Source organism: Pan paniscus, chromosome 1 (assembly GCF_029289425.2).
Source record: "Pan paniscus chromosome 1, NHGRI_mPanPan1-v2.0_pri, whole genome shotgun sequence".
Classification (NCBI taxonomy): Eukaryota; Metazoa; Chordata; class Mammalia; order Primates; family Hominidae; genus Pan; species Pan paniscus.
Genome location: NC_073249.2, coordinates 25,560,442 through 25,582,402, shown reverse-complemented (window position 1 = coordinate 25,582,402; position 21,961 = coordinate 25,560,442). Strand labels below are relative to the sequence as shown.

Below are 21,961 nucleotides of genomic sequence, written 5' to 3'. Positions count from 1 at the left end.
CCACTGCACCCAGCCTCCAATAAATCATTAGGAATGGAGAAAAATTCTCATTACTTTGCTATTTATCAGATTAAGAGTTGTAAATTACTTTTTAAAAATTTTTTTGAGGGGACTAAAAACATGCTCAATCTTACCGGTAACTTGGGAAATGCAAACTAAAGCTACGAGGTATCATTCCAAATCCACCAGGAGTCAAAGAGAACGTGGAGTAAAAGGAACCCTCTGCTAGATGTGTATCACTGTGACCTGGCAAGTCCACTTGTAGATAAACACCAGAAGACAAGTACCAAAATGTTCACAGGGATGTTTACAGTGGAAGGAAAGGAAGGAGGGAGGGAAGGAGGGAAGGAGGGAAACAGCACACATGTCCTTCGAAAGTAGAATAAAAAGATAAATTGTACAGTGAAAATAAACTATAGCTACAGGCAACACGAGTGAATCTCAAAAACCATGTTGAATGAGAAAAGCAGGCCACAGAATCGCCAGTATGATTTTATATAAAGGGCAAAACCAAGCAAAACTGAAAATATTAGTTATAGGACTCATATACAAATGATGTAATTATTTTACAAAACAAGGAATGCTAAACGTAAAAGCAGTGGTCACTACAGACGTGAGAAGGGGCCACATCAGGGAGGGGCATCCAAACAATGTCAGAGACAGTGGTTATGTTCTGTTTCCTAAGGTGGGTACACAATTACTCACTGTGTGTAATCTACTATCATTATTACTTAAACAGCACATCCTGGTATCTATGTTATACTTCATAAATTTTAAGAATCTGACCAAATATCCCTAATGTTTAAAAAAATCATATTCCATATCTAAATATAGGTCAGATGGTCAATAAATTTAATACAGCAAAACACATATTAACACATTATATATATATGCGTGTGTGCGTGTGTGTGCATGTGTGTGCGTGTGTGTGTGTGTGTGTATTTTTTTTTCCCCCGAGACGGAGTCTCGCTCTGTTGCCCAGGCTGGAGTGCAGTGGCGTGATCTCAGCTCACTGCAAGTTCCTCCTCCAGCGTTCACGCCATTCTCCTGCCTCGGCCTCCCGAATAGCTGGGACTACAGGCGCCCGCCACCACGCCTGTCTAATTTTTTGTATTTTTAGTAGAGACGGAGTTTCACCATGTTAGCCAGAATGGTCTCGATCTCCTGACCTCGTGATTTGCCCACCTCAGCCTCCCAAAGTGCTGGGATTATAGGCGTGAGCCACCGCGCCCGGCTTTTTTTGTGAGACAAAGTTTCACTCTTGTTGCCCAGGCTGGAGTGCAATGGCATGGTCTCAGCTCACTGCAACCTCCGCGTCCGGGTTCAAACAGTTCTCCTGCCTCGGCCTCCCAAGTAGCTGGGATTACAGGTGCCCGCCACCACAGCTGGCTAATTTTTGTATTTTTAGTACAGATGGAGTTTCACCATGTTGGCCAGGCTGGTCTCGAACTTCTGACCTCAAGAGATCCACCTGCCTCGGCCTCCCAAAGTGTTGGGATTACAGGCATGAGCCACCACACCCGGCCAACACATTATACCGGTTAACACATTATATTAACGCCCATAACTTCAGCACTTTGGAAGGCCAAGGTGGGAGGATTGCTTGAGCCTAGGAGTTCAGGGTTGTAGTGAGCTATGATCACACCACTGCATTCCAACCTAAGTAACAGAGCAAGATTGTCTCAAAAACAAAATACATACATAAATATATAAAATATATATTTATATATATAAATTTTTAAATATGTTACTATATCAAAATATTCTATGGTCCAGAGTTCAAAACATAAACAAAGGCTGGGCATGGTGGCTCACACCTGTAATCTCAGCTCTGGGAGGCTGAGACAAGAGGATTCTCTGAGGCCAGGAGTTTGAGACTAGCCTGGGCAACAGACTGAGGCCCCAACTCCAAACGAACTTTAAAAGGTCAGGCATGGTGGCTCACACCTGTAATGCCAGCACTTTGGGAGGCCAAGACAGGCAGATTGCCTAAGCTCAGGAGTTTGAGAACCAGCCTGGACAATATGGCAAAATTCCATCTCTACTAAAAATACAAAAACTAGCTGGGTGTGGTGGTACATGCCTGTAGTCCCAGTTACTCTGGAGGCTGAGGTGGAAGGATCACCTGAGCCCTGGCAGTCAAGGCTGCAGTGAGCTGTGATTGTGCCACTGCACTCCAACCTGAGTGACAGAGCAAGACCCTACCTCAAAAATAAATAAATAAATAAATAATAATTAAAAATTAGCCAGGTGTGGTGGCAGGTGCCTGTGGTCCCAGCTATTTGAAAGACTGAGGCAGAAGGGTCACCTGAGCCTGGGAGTTTGGGGCTACAGTGGGCAATGACCATGCCACTGCACTCCAGCCTGGGTGACAGAGTGAGACCTCGCCTCTGAAAAAATAAAATAAAATAATCACAAATATCAACAATAAAAACTACCAGCTGAGAGAGATGAAGAAGGAACTCCAGGTTTGTGGTTCTCTGACCCCTCTCTCTTCATATCTAGGGCCTGAAAAAAGGCCTAGAGACAAAGGGAAAAGTTCAGCAGAGAGGGCAGAGGCGTCTGTTTTACCCTTAGGGGTCTTCCAATCAACTGGGAAAGGAGTTACTGAAAACTTGAGCAGTATGGAGTTCTGGGACCTCCTCATTTGTCTCTGTCTTCCCTCCTTCTTTAATTCCTCTCAAGCCCAACTAAAGAGGAAAATTTACCTCAACTTCTAAGCCTTGTAAACAAAAAAAATTTTCCTTGTATATACAAATGCCAATCAACATATATCTATCTAAAACTTCAAGTCCATTTTCCTCTAGGTACAGATCTGATGTTACCAATCAGAATCATAAACTCAAAATCAAGAAAACAAAAGAGAAAAAAATAAAAGACAGCTCCAAAATATATGTGGCCTTTATTTCACTTTATGACAAGTTTGATTTTTAGGAAAACTTGGACCATTTGGGTTCTTAAACTGATCCTTCACTTCTCTTGATCATGTTGTTAGGAGAGGGGGGTCTGTTTACTTATTTGCAATCTATAAGTACTAAATCTATAAGTACCATCAATCTATAAGTACTAAAGCCTTAATAGAGGGTCTTTTGATGGTCAAAGTCATTAACACCACTAGGTCAGCTGCTGCAACACTGTCTTTTGTAATTGAAGAAGTCCCTGACAATAGCTGTTTCTAAGCATACAAACAGAAGCTGTATTATCTGTGACCAAGGCTGTTGTATTTTCAAGGCCCAAGACTATGGATAACACAAGATTTTTTCCAAACAAAAATACTTATTGAATTATACCCTGGAGATACAGAATAAATGAATGCAATAATCAATACATTTAGTTCTACTTGTCACATACCATAAAGAAATTGGGAGCACTGAGTGTAGCCTTCCTCCATTTCCTCGCACTTATCTGCAGCAGTCTGCATGTCACTATAGGTCATGGCAAACACAGCGGCTCCTGACTCCACCAAAAACTTACACACTTGGACGTTGTTACATGAGGCAGCACAATGTAATGGAGTCCTGTGAAGCAAGATACAAGGGCTAGAACTGTTTTCCTAAACTGAATGACATCTGCTGATAAGATATCTGGAAAGAAAGTTCTTGAGTCTCTCATCTACCAAGTTTTCTTCTGAAAACCTCTTAGACAGTTTTTTAAAAACCAGTTCAACACAGATGATTGAACCCATCAAAGAATTACAGCCACAAATGAAAATTTCAGAGAGTCATGGACCACACTGGGGCTGGGAGCTTGGCAAAGGGTGAGAAGAATCAAGGACGTGAATAAACAGAAATGAAATGTGTATAAACATTTAAGAAAAACAATATTAACATGGATTTAGTTCTATGTCCTGGAGCACCCAGCCTAATTCTTTCTGTCAGAGTAGAAGGCCTAACAGTCCTTAAGTTATTTAAGTTATACACCTTCACTCAAAACACTGGCCTTCAAATATCTATTTATCGTCATCAATTTTGAAGGAATTAAGTTGCATATATGAACTAATTTTATATTTTTTAAATCCCAAGTTAAAATAAATTTTAATTGAAAAAATTTGTCAAATCAATTGAGACCAGAAAAGTGACTGTAAAATACACATATTTCAACTATAGGTAACTGGTCAGCAGGAATTTATTAATACCATTAAAGAGAACTCTCTCCAGCATCTCAAATGTTTTATAATAGATTATAAATGACCCTAGACTAATGGTAAAGGTATAAGAGCCAGTACCACTGTCCAAACTCAGAAGTTGAGTGTGAAAATGTTAATCAGGCTCTAAAGTACATAAGATTTAGTTTCTTTACTCTTTCCTCTCCCCTTTATTCTCCTTGGGTATACAGACTTGAAAAAAAAAATTTAGACCAGGCGCAGTGGCTCCCAGCACTTTGGGAGGCCGAGGCGGGCAGACCACCTGAGGTCAGGAGTTTGAGACCAGCCTGGTCAACATGGTAAAACCCCAACTCTACTAAAAATACAAAAATTAGCCAGGTGTGTAATCCCTGCTACAGGGGAGGCTGAGGCATGAGAATCACCTGAACAGGAGGCGGAGGTTGCAGTGAGCCAAGATCACACCAGTGCACTCCAGGGTGACACAGCAAGACTCTGTCTCAAAAAAAATTTTATTTTTTTTTGGCCAGGCACAGTGGTGACTCACACCTGTAATCCTGGCACTCGGAGAGGCCAAGGAGGGCAGATCACTTGAGTTCAAGGATTCAAGACCAGCCTGGGCAACACAGCAAAACCCCATCTCTACTAAAAATACAAAAAAATAGCCAGGTGTGGTGGCACACATCTGTGGTCCTAGCTACTTGGGAGGCTGAGACGGGGGGCTGCTTCAGCCCAGAGGGCAGAAGTTACAGTGAGCCAAGATTGTGCCACTGCACTCTGGCCTGGGTGACAGAATAAGACCCTGCCTCAAAAAAAAACAAAAAAAGAAAAAAAAATTTTTTAAATTCCCCATTCCAGATCACTTTTTTTCTTTTTTTTTTTTGAGGATCTTGCTCTGTCACCCAGACTGGAGTACAGCGATGCCATCTTGGCTCACTGCAGTCTTGACCTCCAGGCTCCAGCGATCCTCCCACCTCAGCCTCCCCAGTAGCTGGGACTACAGGCACACACCAGTGCACCTAGCTAATTTTTAAAAATTTTTTGTAGAGACAGGGTCTCTCTCTGTTGCCCAGGCTGATCTCAAACTCCTGGGCTCAAGTGATCTTCTGCTTCAGCATCCCAAAGTGCTAGGATTACAGGTATTAGCCACCATGCCTGGCCAGAACACTATTATTAATAGTTTGGCAAATATTACTATAGATGTTTTCATTGCATGCTTTTTAATAATGAAAAATTATATACAACATAAACTCCCAACATTAGGAAAACAAGGGCATTATGACACAGTAACAATTTTTTTTCTTTATGCTATAATGTTAAACTAAAAATATAGGCTTAAAACATTACATATGTATTAGGAACTTAACTACATTTGTGAAAAGCATATGAAAAAGAGCTTGGGCCAAGTACGGTGGCTCATACCTATAAACCCACCACTTTGAAAGGCTCGGGCAGGAGGATCACTTGAGTCCAGGAGTTTGAGACCAACCTGGGCAACACAGTGAGACCCTGTCTCTACAAAAATAAAAATAAAAATTTTTTTAAAAAGAGCCTGAAGAAAATATATTAAAATATGAATGGTGTTTACCTGTATACTGTGGGGATACAGATGGCTTGTTTTCCCCTTATTTCTATTTTGCATGTTTCCCACAGTAGACACACATTAAAATATAAATGTTTAAAAATTGTAACCAAAGTGCTTCTCCAAGCATTAAAGCAAAAATTGGAAAACAATCTCAATGTCTAATAAAAGGGAGACCGTCACAATAAATGAGTACACAGTCATGCGGTAGAGTAATACGAGGCTAACTGAAATGTATGTATGTGTGTATGCAATTTATATATGCATACGTGAGAATTTTATATGGTAACTATTTTCCATATTATGAGGAAAACAAGTTGTGAAACTAAAATACTGGAGTAAATATAGTGTGATTACAACTTTTAAAAATCCTATAAAGAAAAAAGTCAATTGTTTGTATTCTTCCACAAAAGTAACACAATATAACTTAAAACTTTCTTTTTTAAAAATAACATACAAAATTTGCTATCTATTCTGTTAGTTTTGGGGATGACAGGACCTTATTAGGACCTTTATTATTATTATTTAATGTTGACTAACATTTCCCCTATCCTGCAAACAATACTCATCACTTGCAGTACCGCTTGTGTTTTACGTACACCCTGGTTCCACGAAAAATGGATTCCATGGTCAAATATATTTGGGATATGTTGCAAGTTATAATCCCCTCTTGGAGATATAGAATGGACATTAATATATTGAAGACTGAACCATTTCAGGGGCTTAGGGATACCTTGCCTAAATCAGCACTTCTCTCTTAAGCTTTGCTTAAGGATGCTAATTAACTGTGTACTACTTTGTTACACTTATTTTTATCATTACTAAACTTTTTAAAACTCCACCTACTTCCAGGATGGGAATGAGATGACTGTTACATGAACACATGTTAATCCCTCAAAAATAGATACCACATTTCTCCAGCTAGATTACAAGCAGCTCAAGGACATAACTGACATACTTCTTTGTCTTCCAACAGCACTATGACAACTGCTTATAAACCGATTCCCACAACTGAAGTTTGACTGGAGTTTAAAAGAAAATCTTACCATCCATCACTATCAGCAGCATTTACATTTACACCAAACTGTACCAGGAACTTAACGATTTCTGTGTGGCCTGCACACACAGCATTGTGAAGAGCCGTGATGCCTTCATCATTGGGCAGGCTTGGGTCATCAACCTATATCAAGAAGAAGGGTGAGCATCACTCTAGTTTCTTGTCACCTGAACTGTCACTACTAACTGGCTCCTTTAGGGTCAAGAGGACAGAAATGGACTCTTGTGACACTTTTAAAAATCATAATTAAAACCTATAGGAGCCAAGAAAACTATACCAAGAACAATTCTAGAAATAAGACAGACAGAATAACCACATTAAGTAGGCAGTCACTATAAAAAGGTTTTTTTTAAAAAAAGTAAGTACCAGAAACTATATCCTTATAGTCATTTTTGTTTATTTATCCTCCCAACTTCTCACCACAAATTAGTTTCTAAGTAGAAGTTGCATTTGCTATGGAAAGCAAAAAAAAAAAAAGGTCAACTAAAAATATTTTAAATAGTAGGCTTCTAAAAGTAGAGACCGCATCTCTAACCTAATACAGTATAGTACAAATCCATATATGAACAATTTCTAAAGGGGAGTAATGATCTCTCTTAAGAAAGAAAAGTACTCTAGAGGACTCCAAGTGAAAACCGAACTTCCAAATGATGACAATTCCATAGTCATACCTTTAAAACAGCAAAGCCTATTCTAAAGCGTGCCCAAGAGTTCCTGAACACAACCCCACAATGCCTAAAAGGAAAACAATTTTAAAATACAATTTCTCTACAGTAGCTTTCTAATTAGAGCTTTAAAACAAAATACAAGGTCATATTTTAAAAATTTACTAATTATACTCTAGCCTGGATGACAGAGCGAGACTCTGACTCAAAAAAAAAAATTTACTGATTATAATCATACCTCATAAATGATTCTCTGTACAAGGTCAAATTCTCCCTCCAAAGACGAATCTAGCAGTAAAGCAAGGGGGTTGAATTTCACCCTCATTCCATGAGCAATACGCTCTGAGCCAGTTTTACGCAAGTTTGTCCTTTTACCCTGCAAAGAAAATGAGTGGAAAATTTAGGATCCTGGTCTATGCAAGAGAACAACAGCAGCAAATGGGAAGGAATGACTTCTCACCTAAATTAGTGAGAGGAACTTTAACAATATAGATTTGGCACATTTTATTGAAGTATAACATTATTCAGAAAAGTATACGAATCTGATATGCAGCGTAATGAACTTTCACAAAGTGAACAAATACCATGGAGCAAAGTTGGAGGAACATAACTTTATAAAATCTAACATAATTACGTTTGGGTTATATGTTATAGTATGAATTAAACTAAGAGTATAATCAGAAGTGGCAAATAGGCTAGCGTTCTGTCAAGTATCAGAATTAGCCAAGACTGATCTTTAGCTTGCCTATCTAATACAGTACAGCAAACTCCACTCTCTTAAAGTGAGCAACAGCACAGCCCACAACTACAACAGCTAACCTATATTGAATGATTATTCATTAACCCTCACAAAAACCCTATGATCCCTAGTTTACAGATAAGGAAACCAAGGCACACAGCCGGCAAATGGCAGAGCTGGGACGCAAATCTAGGTAAGCTGGCTTCTTTAAAGTCTGCCATCTTAACCATTTCACACCAGAATGCCTCCTCGGGGGAAAGCATATAATTAAGGTAAATAATACAGATTATTAGTCTGTCTTAGGTATAACAAGGATAAATCCTACCAGCTTAAACTTTTAATGAATCGGACTTAAAAAAAAAAAAAAGGCAAAATTTTAAAGACTAGATCCAGAATCCTGTAAAACAGGTTTCTTAAACACACCCAACAAAGTAGAGAGTTTACTGTCGTGAGGTGTGATATATGTACTCCACATAATTCTTTCATTTTATCTCAGATGTGGAAAATTGCCAAGTTTTAAAAAACATTAAGTGACAATACATTTCACAATGTGCAATGACTAAAATGTTGCTCTCTGAATGTTATCTGACTGTGGTTAATACAAGTCATAAGCAGTACAGTGTAATGACACTTGCCGATCCCACTGTTAAAGAATGTACGAGATAGTTGCTTCTATTTTACTTAAATCGAGAAGGAAAAGGTAAGACACCTTCCTAGGAAGAGAACAGCAGAATCTTAAAAAGAAAGTATAATACTTTTACCAATTCTAGTGTTCCTTTTTTCTCCTTGAAAATGTGGATTATTTTGACACAGCAACAAAAAGGCCAGAAAATAACAAGTGGCTGTAACGTGGATTGGTTTTGGCCAATGTGGCATAAAACGTCCTTCTTTTCTTATGTTTAAAACTCAAAGAGAATCAAGCCTCAGAACTTAGGAGGCACAGGGTTGTTTAAAAACTGTTAACCTCTATTTTAAAACTTTTTTTTCTAGCTTCAAATGTTTAGTACATAAAACTTTTAAGCAAACATTTACTGTAACCAATTGTTAAAAATAACTCTGGACAATTATTATCTTTGAATACTATCATATCTAAAAGAATAAGGAATCAAACATGCAAAGTACATTTAAAAAAATTCTTTTAATGCTATTTTGCTTTTCACTAGGTTTTAAATTCATAGTTCAGCATCCTACTTCCTTCCGTGCTTACTGAAGCAAAGTGGCTTCAAATTAAACTATGAAAAAGCAGACTTCATTCAGACATTCTGGGATTTTTATTTTCTCTCACCTATGTCAAAGTGAGAGGATGGAAGCTTAAATTTCAAACAAACGCTTACTATTTGGAAGGAGTGTAGAAGGTGCACTCAAGTCAAAACATACAAAATTTTAGAATAACTTTCGTATGTTAAAGTACAAAGAAATCTTAGGGATCACCATATTAGCCAGAGATTTTCAGACTTCGGTGAAGGGGAGGAAGGGGCTGAAGAGGGGCCCCTCAGCCCAGTTACCCCTCCCTGCCCTCACTCCATCCAGAACCGTTCCAATTTTACCACTGTTGTAAGTTTGAGGTTTCACCTAACATTTCATTTTTTAAAATTTCACTGCTAGAAAATTTTTAAAAAGATTGACATCATCAATGAGAGAAGTTATACCATCTGCCTGATTTCACACAGCTAAGCTAGTAATCAAAAGTTTCAAACCCAGGTCTTTTGAGTCCCAGTCGGGTGCTGCTTCCCTAATATGTGACATCAGCTAGAGAAGAAACAGCAAATGCAGTGTTTATAGGGATAAGAACAAAACTCTGTTTCTTTCACAAATAAATGGGTTCTCTCTAAAACAGAAAAATGTTCTTTATATTGAATAAACTGCATTATGAAAACATTTATAAGATCCACTCTGTGCCAAGGGAATCGTAAAATAAAAATGCAAACTGGAGAAGATGAATGTGACCACCAAGAAAATCATAACAAAGTAAAGGACTCCGGAAAAGGCTATGAGATAGTACATTACTTACAGGAGGCAGAGAGACCTGCCCGGTGATTTCAGGCGGGCGCATGCTCACCGAGTCTTCTCCGGGCCCTTCAGGCTCCCCAGATGGGTACGGTGGGGGTGGGTATGGAGGGTACTCCTCCAGGTACACATCAAGCAGATGTGGAGCCTCTGGATTTGGTTCTTCTGGGTTATTCTGGAGATTTGGGCTGTTGTCTGGGACTCCCTCAGGCTCATAATCAAGGCCTGGAGAAGGAGCTGGCATGTCACTGTTCTCTGTACTGGCATTCCCCACATCCTCTGGGGACAATGATTCAGGAACCAGAGAGACCACCTCCTTTTCGGGCTCCACATGTAAATACGGATTCTGGATTTCTACTGGGCTTTCTGAGCTGGCAGTCACAGAAGCTGACTTGGATGGGTATGATGGGACAGAGATGGTCTCCATGGCCGCTATGGTGGTCCTCTGATATAAAAGCTTCTGAATATTTGGCCCATTAGGACCCTCTGGCTCTGTAATAGAACTACGTTTCTTTAGAGGCCTTGGTGCATTAGACAGTTTCTTTCGTAAGGCTTCTAGGTCAGCATCACTCTGGTTTCGGTAAGGATTAGATAAGAAAGGCAGTAATTTAGTTGGGCTGAGTGGCCGAGGAATTCTTTCGTTTTCATGGTTATCCTGAACTGAAGAAACAGGCTCTGTTTCAGGTTCTGGACTGCCAGGCTTGCCCTGGCTATTGGAATAAATGTTCTCTGGGTGCTGCTGTTGATTCTGGGCAGCAGCAATTACAGGCTTACCATATACTAATTGGAAAAGGAAAAAAAAAAAGCCCTCATTAGCATTAATTAAACAAAACTGGCAAGAAACAGAAACAGCTAACAATAACTAAAGCCTCTTTTAATTTCATAGTTGTTACTACATAATCCCCTTCAAATATAATTAATTTTTAAAAATAAATGACAAAGCAGGGAATCCATCTTTGCATAATAAACTTATTACAGAATCAAAACCCCCACTGATTGTAACATGCACCATATCTCATGAAACAATAAGAAAATGTTGCCGTTTTAAGAAATCACTGTAGCATCCAAATTTAAAATAACAAAATGTGAAAAACGTTTAGATGCAATGAAAACAGATAATCCTCATGTGTCCAGATTAAAACTAAACATGTACTATCCCATCTTTCACTTTTCAAAAGTGAATCAACGTGAGAACTTCTATTTGGCTTATAAAATTATTAAGAACCACTTATAGTTACCAAAGATATTCCCTGTTAACATTCTGATTATATTAAAATTATCTAATTCCCAAATTATTCCATTTTCACTAAAGACCCATGAAAAGAAAAGAGTAAGAGGTAGCATATATACTGATTCTTTGCTAATTTTAATTCTGGCATCTTAGGTCACAATTACATGGTTATTTCATGACTACAAAGCTATTTTCATTCAATTAAAACATGGTAAGTTTTATTCTAGTCCTATGAAGTAATAATTTAGAAAGAACCCAACAAATTTCCAAACTGTGTATGTTTAATACAAGCTAACCTTCTGTTTTTACATTTAGCTAGCGGCTATGTCCCCATTACAATGACTTAAAATACAGTAGAGAATATATATGTATGTATGTATGTATGTATGTATTTTTTTTTTTAGATGGAGTTTCACTCTTGTTGCCCAGGCTGGAGTGCACCATCTCGGCTCACTGCAACCTCCGCCTCCCAGGTTCAAGTAATTCTCCTGCCTCAATCTCCTGAGTAGCTGGGATTACAGGCATGTACCACCACGCCCAGCTAATTTTGTATTTTGGTAGAGGTGGGGCTTCTCCATGTTGGTCAGGCTGGTCTCGAACTCCCAACCTCAGGTGACCCGCCCACCTTGGCCTCCCAAAGTGCTGGGATTACAGGCGTGAGCCACTGCGCCCAGCCACAGTTATATATAAAGACATATAGACACAGACACACACATACAGAGACACACATATATATATGTGTGTGATGTGTGTGTGTGTGTATATATCTATATATACATGTCTACGTATATATGTCTCTCTATATGTATATACACACACACACACAGACAGGGGCAGTGGTCCAGTCCTCTATGTGACAAGAACATCTGGTCAACCTACAGTGAAGACACACACCTTCCTTCTGCACTGTAATGACCCATTATTATTTGGTTCTCCCTCACCAATAAGCCCCTCCAGACTTGAGACCACACTTTATTCATCTATTATCTTTAGTGCCTACTACTGTAGGAGCAGACATTTAGCAAGCACTCTTTTAAACTCCCAGTAAAGAACAGAAGCCACAGTTAAAAACCCTTAGCGTCAGTCAAAATAGAGATTAGTTATTTTGCTGTCTGCTGAGGGATGGCTTAAGTTCTGGTATAGAACTTAAGCACGTCACCCATGAACGTTAAGAACCTTACCACTTGAAAAGTGTGGCCCTCTGGTATGAGTCTTGGTCAACGCGCTCTGCACAGCCTGCTGGAAGTTTTTTCCTGGCGCCTGCTGCTGCGTATACATGGAATATATTGAACTTGCTGCCACGGTCTGGGGTTTTCTGAAGGGTGGAAGTAAGGTGTCTTTGGAAGGCTGGGGAGTAAAGGGCCGGACGGCAGCAGCAGGTGGATTTTCTTGCTTAGAACCTGGAGAAAGGGTCTGGTCTTGGCCAACTGAAGGTATGCTGGGAGACAGCAGCACTCTCGGCTGCTGCCCTGCTGGTTTTGGTTTAGTTCCCACGGACGGAACAACTGTTGACAACTGCTGAGAACTTCCATCTGGCTTAATGTCCGAAAGTGGCTGATTAGTTTGTCCAAAATAAGGCAAATTAATCTGTTTTGGTTTTGTAGGAACAGGAGGTGGTACTTTAGCCACATTTTTATTTGCAACCTATAACACACACATAAAAAGCCAGTTAAAATACTATATAACTGGGTACACAGGATGTTCTAGATAACCTAATTTCACAAATGTAAATATACACTATAAAAATATTAGCTCTGGCCGGGTGCAGTGGCTCACACCTGTAATCCCAGCACTTTGGGAGGCCGAAGCAGGCGGATCACGAGGTCAGGAGTTCGAGACCAGCCTGGCTAATATGGTGAAACTCCGTCTCTACTAAAAAAATACAAAAATCAGCCAGGCATGGTGGCGGGCACCTGTAGTCCCAACTACTCGGGAGGCTGAGGCAGAAGAATCTCTTGAATCCGGGAGGTGGAGGTTGTAGTGAGCTAAGATTGCACCACTGCGTTCCAGCCTGGGCGACAGAACAAGACTCCATCTCGGAAAATATATCTATATAAGCTCATATTTTTTAATTGTTAATTAGCTTTTGTTTTGTTTTATGTACTTATTTATTTTTATATAGACAGGGTCTCGTTTTGTTGCCCAGGCTGGTCTCGAACTCCTAGTCTCAAGTGATCCTCCCACCTCAACTTCCCAAAGTGCTGGGATTACAGGTGTGAGCCACCACACCTGGCTGTTAACTAGTTTTAAATTTCTGTATTTACTCACATTTAATAATGGATTTCATTAATGCAATACAATCTCTTCCCTTTATGACTTCCTCCTTGTTTCCACTTCCTATCTGGGCAATTTTAATACATTTAAGTGCCCACTTGAAAACTTTTACTGTCATCTTTCATATTCAGATGGCATCAATAATGGGAAATCATTCTTGTTCACTGGAATTTCATGCAATCTAGACAACTGTAATAAAACACACCTAACTTGGAGCACTCACACATAACCTGGTTATCAAGGATTAAGACTGTAACAGTTACAGAAAATTCACCACACAAGCATTTTGTAACTTTGAAGAAATAAGATACTTGAACAATACAAATACAGTGTTCTTCGATGCACTTATACTTTTTAGAGAATCACATGAAATATGACCCAAAACAAGCATGTCAGCCATTCTCCCACCGGGTGTGAGAGCACAAACAGACTCACGCAAGAGAAATTAAAATAGCAGAATGCTAATGTATTTTCTAATCTCCTAGGTACATCCTGTTTCTTCTGCTCTCCCTCACACAATACTTTATCCCTTCTAAAAACTGCATTATAGAATTACTATTAAATTTTAAAAACCAGGATATTTGTAGGTACCTGAGCATCCCGCAAGATATCTTCACTGCTCTGGTTCTTCCTCAGAGTACCAAAGGAAGGTGGGGCAGTGGACTGGTCTACTGCATCAAACATTGAGAACGGACGCACTTTCTTCTCTTTCTCCCTCAGCGGAACCTCTCCATCATCAACTAAAGACAAAAAAATCACAATGACATTCAAACTGTTTAGAATAAAGTATCTCATTCACTCGTAAGTTTCTCTCCCCTAAATCTCCCTGAAAATCTGTGTCCACAAGGCGCGTTCCTACTTTTTAATTAAACTAATAAAAGGATAACCCAAGCACTATAATGATCGTACCTGAGTTCTCCAGCTAAATTAAGGTGTTCTGGAAATAAATATTGTTAAATATTGTCCCTAGTGTTAACACACTAGAAAATGATTTATCAGGCGGGTGCAGTGGCTCACGCCTGTAATCCAAGCACTTTGGGAAGTGGAAGCGGGTAGATCACTTGAGCCCAGGAGTCCAGTCTGGGCAACATGGTGAAACCCCATCTCTACAAAAAATACAGAAATTAGTCAGGCATGGTGGCCTGCACCTGTAGTACCAGCTACTAGGGAGGCTGAGGTAGGAGAATCACTTGAGCCCAGGAGGTGGAGGCTGCACCAGTGAGCCATGAGCGCACCACTGCACTCCAGCCTGGATGACAAGAGTGAGATCCTGTCTTTAAAAAAAAACAAAAAAAGAAAGAAAGAAAGAAAAGAGAAAACGGACTCTCTAAAAAGAATACACAGCACCTTTCAGATGACCAAAATTTAATGTTCAAGAGTAGCACAAATAAATCTCACCTTGATCCAGAGCATTCCCAGTGCTTTGAGGTGCAGAAGCAGAGCCTTGGCTTGGGAAAAGATCTGCATTTGAAGGACTCCAATCAGGGCCAACTGGATGGATTTTAGAGCCTAAAATACAGAAAAGCAGCTACAAATAACTCAGCATTCTAAAGAGATTTTTAATGATTTTTACTGCTAAGACTTTTAATCTCTAAAAACAGCTTTAAATTCCAGACTCACAACACCCCAATAAATTTACTTAGAAAATACTGTATTATATTTTATATTTCTAATTTAAGATTCTTCCACTTTACTCAAGCAATTTAAAATTAGTCACAGCAAGTCTGCTTGAACCAGCAAAGACACATTATTCTTCACTGTGTTAGAAAACATCACCATCACATCCAGAAAATACTTTCCAATTCAAGAGACCTAAGGGTCTAAGGTGTATTTTATAAATGATATTTTAAGAGATACATGCACAACACAAAAGTAAATATGTGGATCCTTAATCCAGGACTTCAACTGCAGTCTTTCACAAATCAGTATGTTCAGGTTTTTTTCTACACTGATGCTTAAATTTCAAAAGCCACTGCTTTCATTTTTCCTTACAGAAACAAAGCAAATATAACTCTTTCCACAATAAAATCCAGACTGCATGGTACTATTGCTTCACAGTAGCAGTTATGGTAAAATAACAAATAATTTGAAAATCAGCTATTTTTTTGCATGTGATAATTGTAAGAGAACAGAGACAATACTGGCTATTACTTCTGTTCAGGGGTCTGAATGATAAGGTCATTAAAGGATGCTTTACCCCAATTTTTCTACAATTCTCCCCACACTTTCTCCTCCCATTACAAAACTATGGCTTGTACCTCTCCATGTATCTGAGAAGTACACAGAATGCAAAGATCACTAACACAAGGAGCCTCTGCTATTTTCACTTTTAATCTCCCGATATGTTTAATATTATTCTAAAAATTATCAGCAAATTCTCACATGTAAGCAGATATGAATATTTAACACCACTCATCAACATAATAGATTCAGAACCTCACATTCTATACAGATAACACCACAAACACATATGTTTTTACCCAAAAAGAAAAGTTCTCAAGTTATTAATATCAGATCAAAATTTCCTTAGTAACAAGAAGGAACTTTTTAAAACAATTTTCAGGTTTATAAAGATATTATATTTTATTTCATTTCCTGAATAGAATTGTATTATTTAGGGTTAAGAAAAATCATCCTTGTACAACCAGGGTATCAATTTTACTTTTTTAAACGTCTCATTACACTAGCAAAGAATACAAAAGGATGTTTAGAATTCAAACATGAATAATGAATACAAAGAGAGATTTTTTTTAAACTCAAACTTGGGAGAAAGAATAGGTGGGGACAGGGAAGAACTAGGCTGTGCAGGACTTTTTACCTTTAGTTTGTGAAGCAGCCCCAGATCTCATGTTGGGCAGTGTCTGTATTTTCATCGGCCCCTCTGAAGCCTGCATGACCAAGGAACCATCCGGCAGGGCTGGCTTCACCAGCAATTCAGGCCTTGAGGGCATCCGAGGCATAGTAGACGACTGGATATAGGGACCTACTGCAGCCACACGGCTTGGGGCTGACGCGGCTTGCTGGGGAAGATTTCCATCAGATGAAACCTTAGGAAAGAAGCACAGGTCCTTTAGTATTAAAAATCATCTCAGGTGATCAGACTTAGAAACTAAGATGTGACATTTTCTTACTTTTTAAAATGAGCAGTTTCAGAATCTAGCCATAGAGTCTACAAAAAGCATTCCAAAATAAACACTCCCCAATGAACTCTCACCCACACTTTATTACAAGTATTAGAGACAAACAGAGCTACACAGGTAATAACATTAAAAAGTAAAAAAGCAGCGGATTGTCTTTTAAGGATCCATAAACAGCATCTGTTTTCTGAGGGCACACTGAGTAATGATTCTGAAGAAGATGCCTATGAGTAACCTCACTGGGCTGGTCATCTTTTTCCCTCCTCCCCAAAACCATTACAAAACGGCCCACTTACTGGTAGATTTTCTTTTTGCTGTAGAGCTGCCTTCTTCTTCCACAGCCGGTCCCTCAGCTCATTAACACGCTTATCCATGACTGCCACTTCTGAATTACGCTTATTCAAACACTCCCTCTGTTGTTGCAGCTTGGCATTCTGCTCTTGATTCAATTTGTTTCTTAGCTGAATAAAAGAGAGGGGAAAAAAGGTAGCCAAGGAGTAGGAAGAAAATGTCTCAAACAGTTAATCACATGGTTAGCTATTATATAATTTCTAAAAATATGAGGTCCCTCCACCCCTCCACACTTCTCATCTCATGGTTTAAAATTAAGTGACACCTGTGCAAGACCACCAGCTGTGGTTATGAGGAATGTCTCAAATTTCCTGTCTAGGGTACTATAAAGTTTACTCTGGATTCTCTGGAGTTTGGGTTCCCCCCACAACCTGCCTTCTCTTTAAGGAAAGGCAACTGAAATCTAGCACCTCTTGCTACTTATATGAGCAACTCTGTTTCTGGAAAGGAGGTTGTACAGCTTTTGGCAAACGGTCTACCTGCAGCTCCTTATAGAGGCGATCAAGCTCAGCCACTGCAGACTGATTGTCATGGTGGCCGTCGATCCTGCCGTTCTTGAGCATCTCTAGCTGCCTGGTCAGTTCTTCTACTTTTGACACAGCCAGGACGAGCTCCCTCTGTTTTTGCTGGAACAAATTATTCATCTGTTCAATTTCCTCCACTAGATGAGACAGAGAACAGCAACAACAGTTGAAAAGAAAAATAAGAATGGACTACTTCCCAGGCAACCGGGCTTTACAATGAACTTTCTAATAAACAGCAGAAAAATTTTTCAGAATGTCCTGGAAGCAACCGACTTCTTTTAGAAGCAAGTGAAATCAACAGAGACATCTCTAAATCTCTGTGCTTCAATATCAATGTATCTTTATCAGAATTTGCATTAAAAATATTATTAAACTCCAAATTTTAGAAACAATAAAAATTTCTTTAGAACTTTCAATTTTATAACATTAGGTAGATCTATTAAACCACAAACATTCCGATTAAAATGGTATCGTAATAGATGGAGCTATTATATGAACAAAAATCCTTGCCTTCATCAAATTCTCAGTCAAAAAATATTAAGGGGAAAAAATGCTACATTTTCCAAAGGTATCTTAGAAATCCTGTATAAAACATTCAACAGCTGAATTCAATTCAGAGGAACCTGCAGCATCAAAACTGCAGTAAATTTTATTTTTTCAAAAGATACCCTTTAAAGTTATCTACAGATCAACCATGGTGGCTTGCACCTGTAACCCCAGCTACTCAGGAGGCTGAGGTGGGAGGATCACTTGAGGCCACGGTTCAAAAGACCAGCCTGGGCAACGTAGTAAGACCCTGTCTCAAAAAAACCAGACAAATAAATGTATAAAAAAGTAAATCTATGAGGAACAACTCACCAAGTTTCCCATTGCTTAGTCTCTTCTGTTCCACGTGGCCTTTAAGTGCTCTCACTTTTTTTAGCTTAGCTTCCTGATTCTCAGCTATTTCTTTTAGCCTTTTAAGTTTCTCCTGCTCGGCAACTTGTTGCTGTTGTCGCTGATCTTGCTGTTTCAAAAACTTTAAGCGCTGTTCCTAAAAATAAAAGTAATCATTAGGCATGTCATTTTAGGTAAGTACACCACTAAGCTCAAAATAGCCTAACTGCAACACTTAGATGTTGAGATTGAGGTACACTTGTAACCCTGGTCTGGTCTCACCTTCTTCCTAAACACTGCCATCAGAATCACACTGGAAATCTGTTCAAAACAGATACTCCTGAGCCCACCCTAGAATCTTCTGGGGATAAGATCCAGGAATCAGTATTTTTAACCCAAGTGGTTCTTATGCAGCAAGGATGCAGCAATTCTTGAACTAGTTTTCATAAACTGTTGCAACAATTTTAAAAAGCAGCTCATGTAGAAATGGGAAGCATTATAAGAAACTATTTAAATGCACAAGATTTGGAGTACATTTAGATTCAAGCCCAGCTCTGCCACTTATTAGCTATGAGACCTTGAATAAATTGCATAACCTCACCAAGCATGCAAGTCTATGTTTCTTCATCTATAAAACAGGGATGATCAATAGTAACTACCAATGTTACTATAGTGAAGATTAAATGAAATGTGAAATGTAAATGTCTTTGAATGATATTTTACATAATACTCAATAAATGGTCACTGAAAAGAGCTAAAGAAATATTTAACACCTTTAGAAAGCTGCAATCATGGAATCTGAAATTGTTTCTTTCCCCTGCCCCAAGGTACTTTTGTTATAGCAGAAATTTTGTTTTTATTACATTAAAATTTTTAACTAAAACTGAGTAACAGAGCCACACAATTTATAATCACAGGTAAACTATTTCTTAGATTAGTATGCCTAGAACATATAAGTAACATGGAAAGAATCAAAATAAAAACCCTGGCTAAGGCAGAAGGATCACTTGAACTCAGGAATTCAAGTCCAGCCTGGGCAACACAGTGAGAACCCATCTCAAAAGAAAAAAAAAAACCCACAAGGACTTGTTTTTAAGTCCTTGAAGACTAAAAAGCTTAGAGATTTGTTCTTCAACAACCAATCTTTTTATTTGACTACATATCCTTGCTACTCAATGTAATGTGCATCAGCATCACCTGGAAGCTTGTGAGAAATGCAGAAGCTCAAACCTCAACTCACCTACTGAATCAGAATATGCATTTTCAACACGATCCCCAGGTGATTCATATGTATCTTAAGGTTTGAGAAGCAATGATATACATGATTTTGGAAAAACTGGGGTCTGGTATTACAAACAGAAATGGATGCACAGGAACCCTAGGAAGTATGACATGGAAGTCCACACTGCCTTCAGAACTGCCTTGAAGAATTCCTGGCCATTATTTCAAAGCCCTATTGGGTAACTTTGCCCATGACAAACCAACAATTGTCTACCCCAGCTTCAGTGACCTGATAATCACTAAAGGACTGTTAATTGTGGATCCTGGGTGTTTAGACCAGGGGTTGATAAACTATAGCCTGCAGGCCAAATCCAGCTTGCTATCTTGTTTTTGTAAGCAAAGTTTTATTGGGACACAGCCACACCATCTGTTTACCTATTATCCATGACTGCTTATAACAGCAGAGTTGAGTAGCTGCAACAGAGGCAGCAAAGTTTGCAAAGCCCAAAATATTTACCATGTAGCCCTTTACAGAGAAAGGTCTGTTGGCTTTTGGGTCAGATTGGAAGCCTATGGCTGGCAGGAGAAGCAGCAGTTCTGATGGTAATGGAGTGGCTTCTTATATTTTCCTTGTTCAAGGCCAGGACTAGGGTTAGTTTGTGGATAAAGAATGTTCCCCAAATAAAGGCAAGCAGCCCGTTATTGGTGCCAAGCTCCAGAAGGGGACAGTATTAGATTAATCTGATCCAAGATTAATCTATGGTATGGTTATACCATGTTAGAACTTTAATATTCCTCTTGCTGTGGCCCAGAGTAGTTCCTAGGAGCAAAGATGAAGGGCTCTTTCCACCTTTCCTGTCTGACTGATACCCAACATAGCATGGTTACTCTTCATCAGAATCAGGAGTCAGAAACATCTTGAACAATTAGGATGATACAAGGATTTCTACAAAATGCTGTAGTAAGGACTCAAAGAGACCACAAAGAGAGCACCAAACAGCAGGTGGCTTTTGGGTTGATAATGTCACCTCATATCTGTGAGGTAACTGGCTTAATGGGGGTAGAATGTAAATAGCCTTATACATACATTAACAATAGTGGCCTGTTAGCTCTTTTAAAAGAAGATACTACCAGCTGGGCACGGGGGCTCACGCCTGTAATCCCAGCACTTTGGGAGGCCGAAGTGGGCGGATCACCTGAGGTCAGGAGTTTGAGACCAGCCTGGCCAACATGGTGAAACCCCATCTCCACAAAACATACAAAATTTAGCCAGGTGTGGTGGCGTCTGCCTGTAATCCCAGCTACTTGAGAGGCTGAGACAGGAGAATCACTTGAACTCAGGAGGCGGAGGTTGCAGTGAGCCGAGATCGTGCCACTGCACTCCAACCTAGGCGACAGAGTGAGACTTCATCTCCAAAAAAAAAAGACGATACTACCTTAGTTGCCAGCAATTGTTGCTGGGCTTCAATCTGTTGCTGCTGGCGAGATGCCATTTCCTGAAGTTCAGCAAGAGTCAGATCCATCCTAGGACTATTAACCTACAAATAAACACAATCCCAGCTTACTATAAAACTACCACAGAGATTCCGCCCTCAAAGTTCTATGTAAAAGCTTCATCTGAACCAACTATGACAAAATTATTTAGCGATTTTTCTTTCATAATATCAAGCAGACCATTAATTCTTATATTAATACTCACCACATTGACTTTTTAAGATGTAAAACATACTAATATACAATAATCTTTTATTTTAAGTTGTAAGTTTAAAATTAAATAGTTTCAACAGTCAGGGACATAAATGGAACAATTTAGAATTACCTTGTTCTGTAATTTACATTACAACAGAAGTGTTTGATCATATTAAACATGGTATTGAGGCACTGGCAGCAAACCTAGAATTTAGTCATTGGAATATCATTTAAAAATACTTTAGCACTAAAAAATTCAAGACACATTGAGTCATCAGAAACAAAGCAAGGACATCCACTCTCACAACATCTATTCAACATTGTCCTAGAGGTTCTAGCCAATGGAATAAAACAAGAAAGAGAAATAAACAGCATCCAGATTGGTAAGAAAGAAGTTCAACTGCCTTCACAGACAATATAATCATCTATGAAGAAAATGCTACGGAATCTACAAAAAAGCTACCAGATAAATAGGTTACATAGCAAGACTGCAGGATAAAAAAAAA

At 39.1% G+C, this 21,961-nt stretch overlaps 1 protein-coding gene across 4 annotated transcripts in view; it reads right to left on the bottom strand.

Moving 5' to 3' along the window:
* TP53BP2 (tumor protein p53 binding protein 2) overlaps positions 1–21,961 on the bottom strand; it is a 65,684-nt gene that overhangs the window by 5,571 nt on the left and 38,152 nt on the right. For 3 of the 4 annotated variants that reach the window (XM_034947572.3, XM_034947566.4, XM_055107724.2), the window contains 12 exons: positions 21,203–21,304; positions 18,528–18,702; positions 17,625–17,806; positions 17,091–17,255; positions 16,476–16,704; positions 15,056–15,166; positions 14,249–14,397; positions 12,565–13,027; positions 10,157–10,932; positions 7,645–7,782; positions 6,731–6,864; positions 3,352–3,518 (listed from right to left, as the gene is read on the bottom strand). In XM_034947572.3, the coding sequence (XP_034803463.1) occupies positions 3,352–3,518; positions 6,731–6,864; positions 7,645–7,782; positions 10,157–10,932; positions 12,565–13,027; positions 14,249–14,397; positions 15,056–15,166; positions 16,476–16,704; positions 17,091–17,255; positions 17,625–17,806; positions 18,528–18,702; positions 21,203–21,304 (2,791 nt within the window). The remainder of the gene's footprint in view (positions 1–3,351; positions 3,519–6,730; positions 6,865–7,644; positions 7,783–10,156; positions 10,933–12,564; positions 13,028–14,248; positions 14,398–15,055; positions 15,167–16,475; positions 16,705–17,090; positions 17,256–17,624; positions 17,807–18,527; positions 18,703–21,202; positions 21,305–21,961) is intronic. The other variant, XM_055107716.2, reaches the window with a different exon arrangement.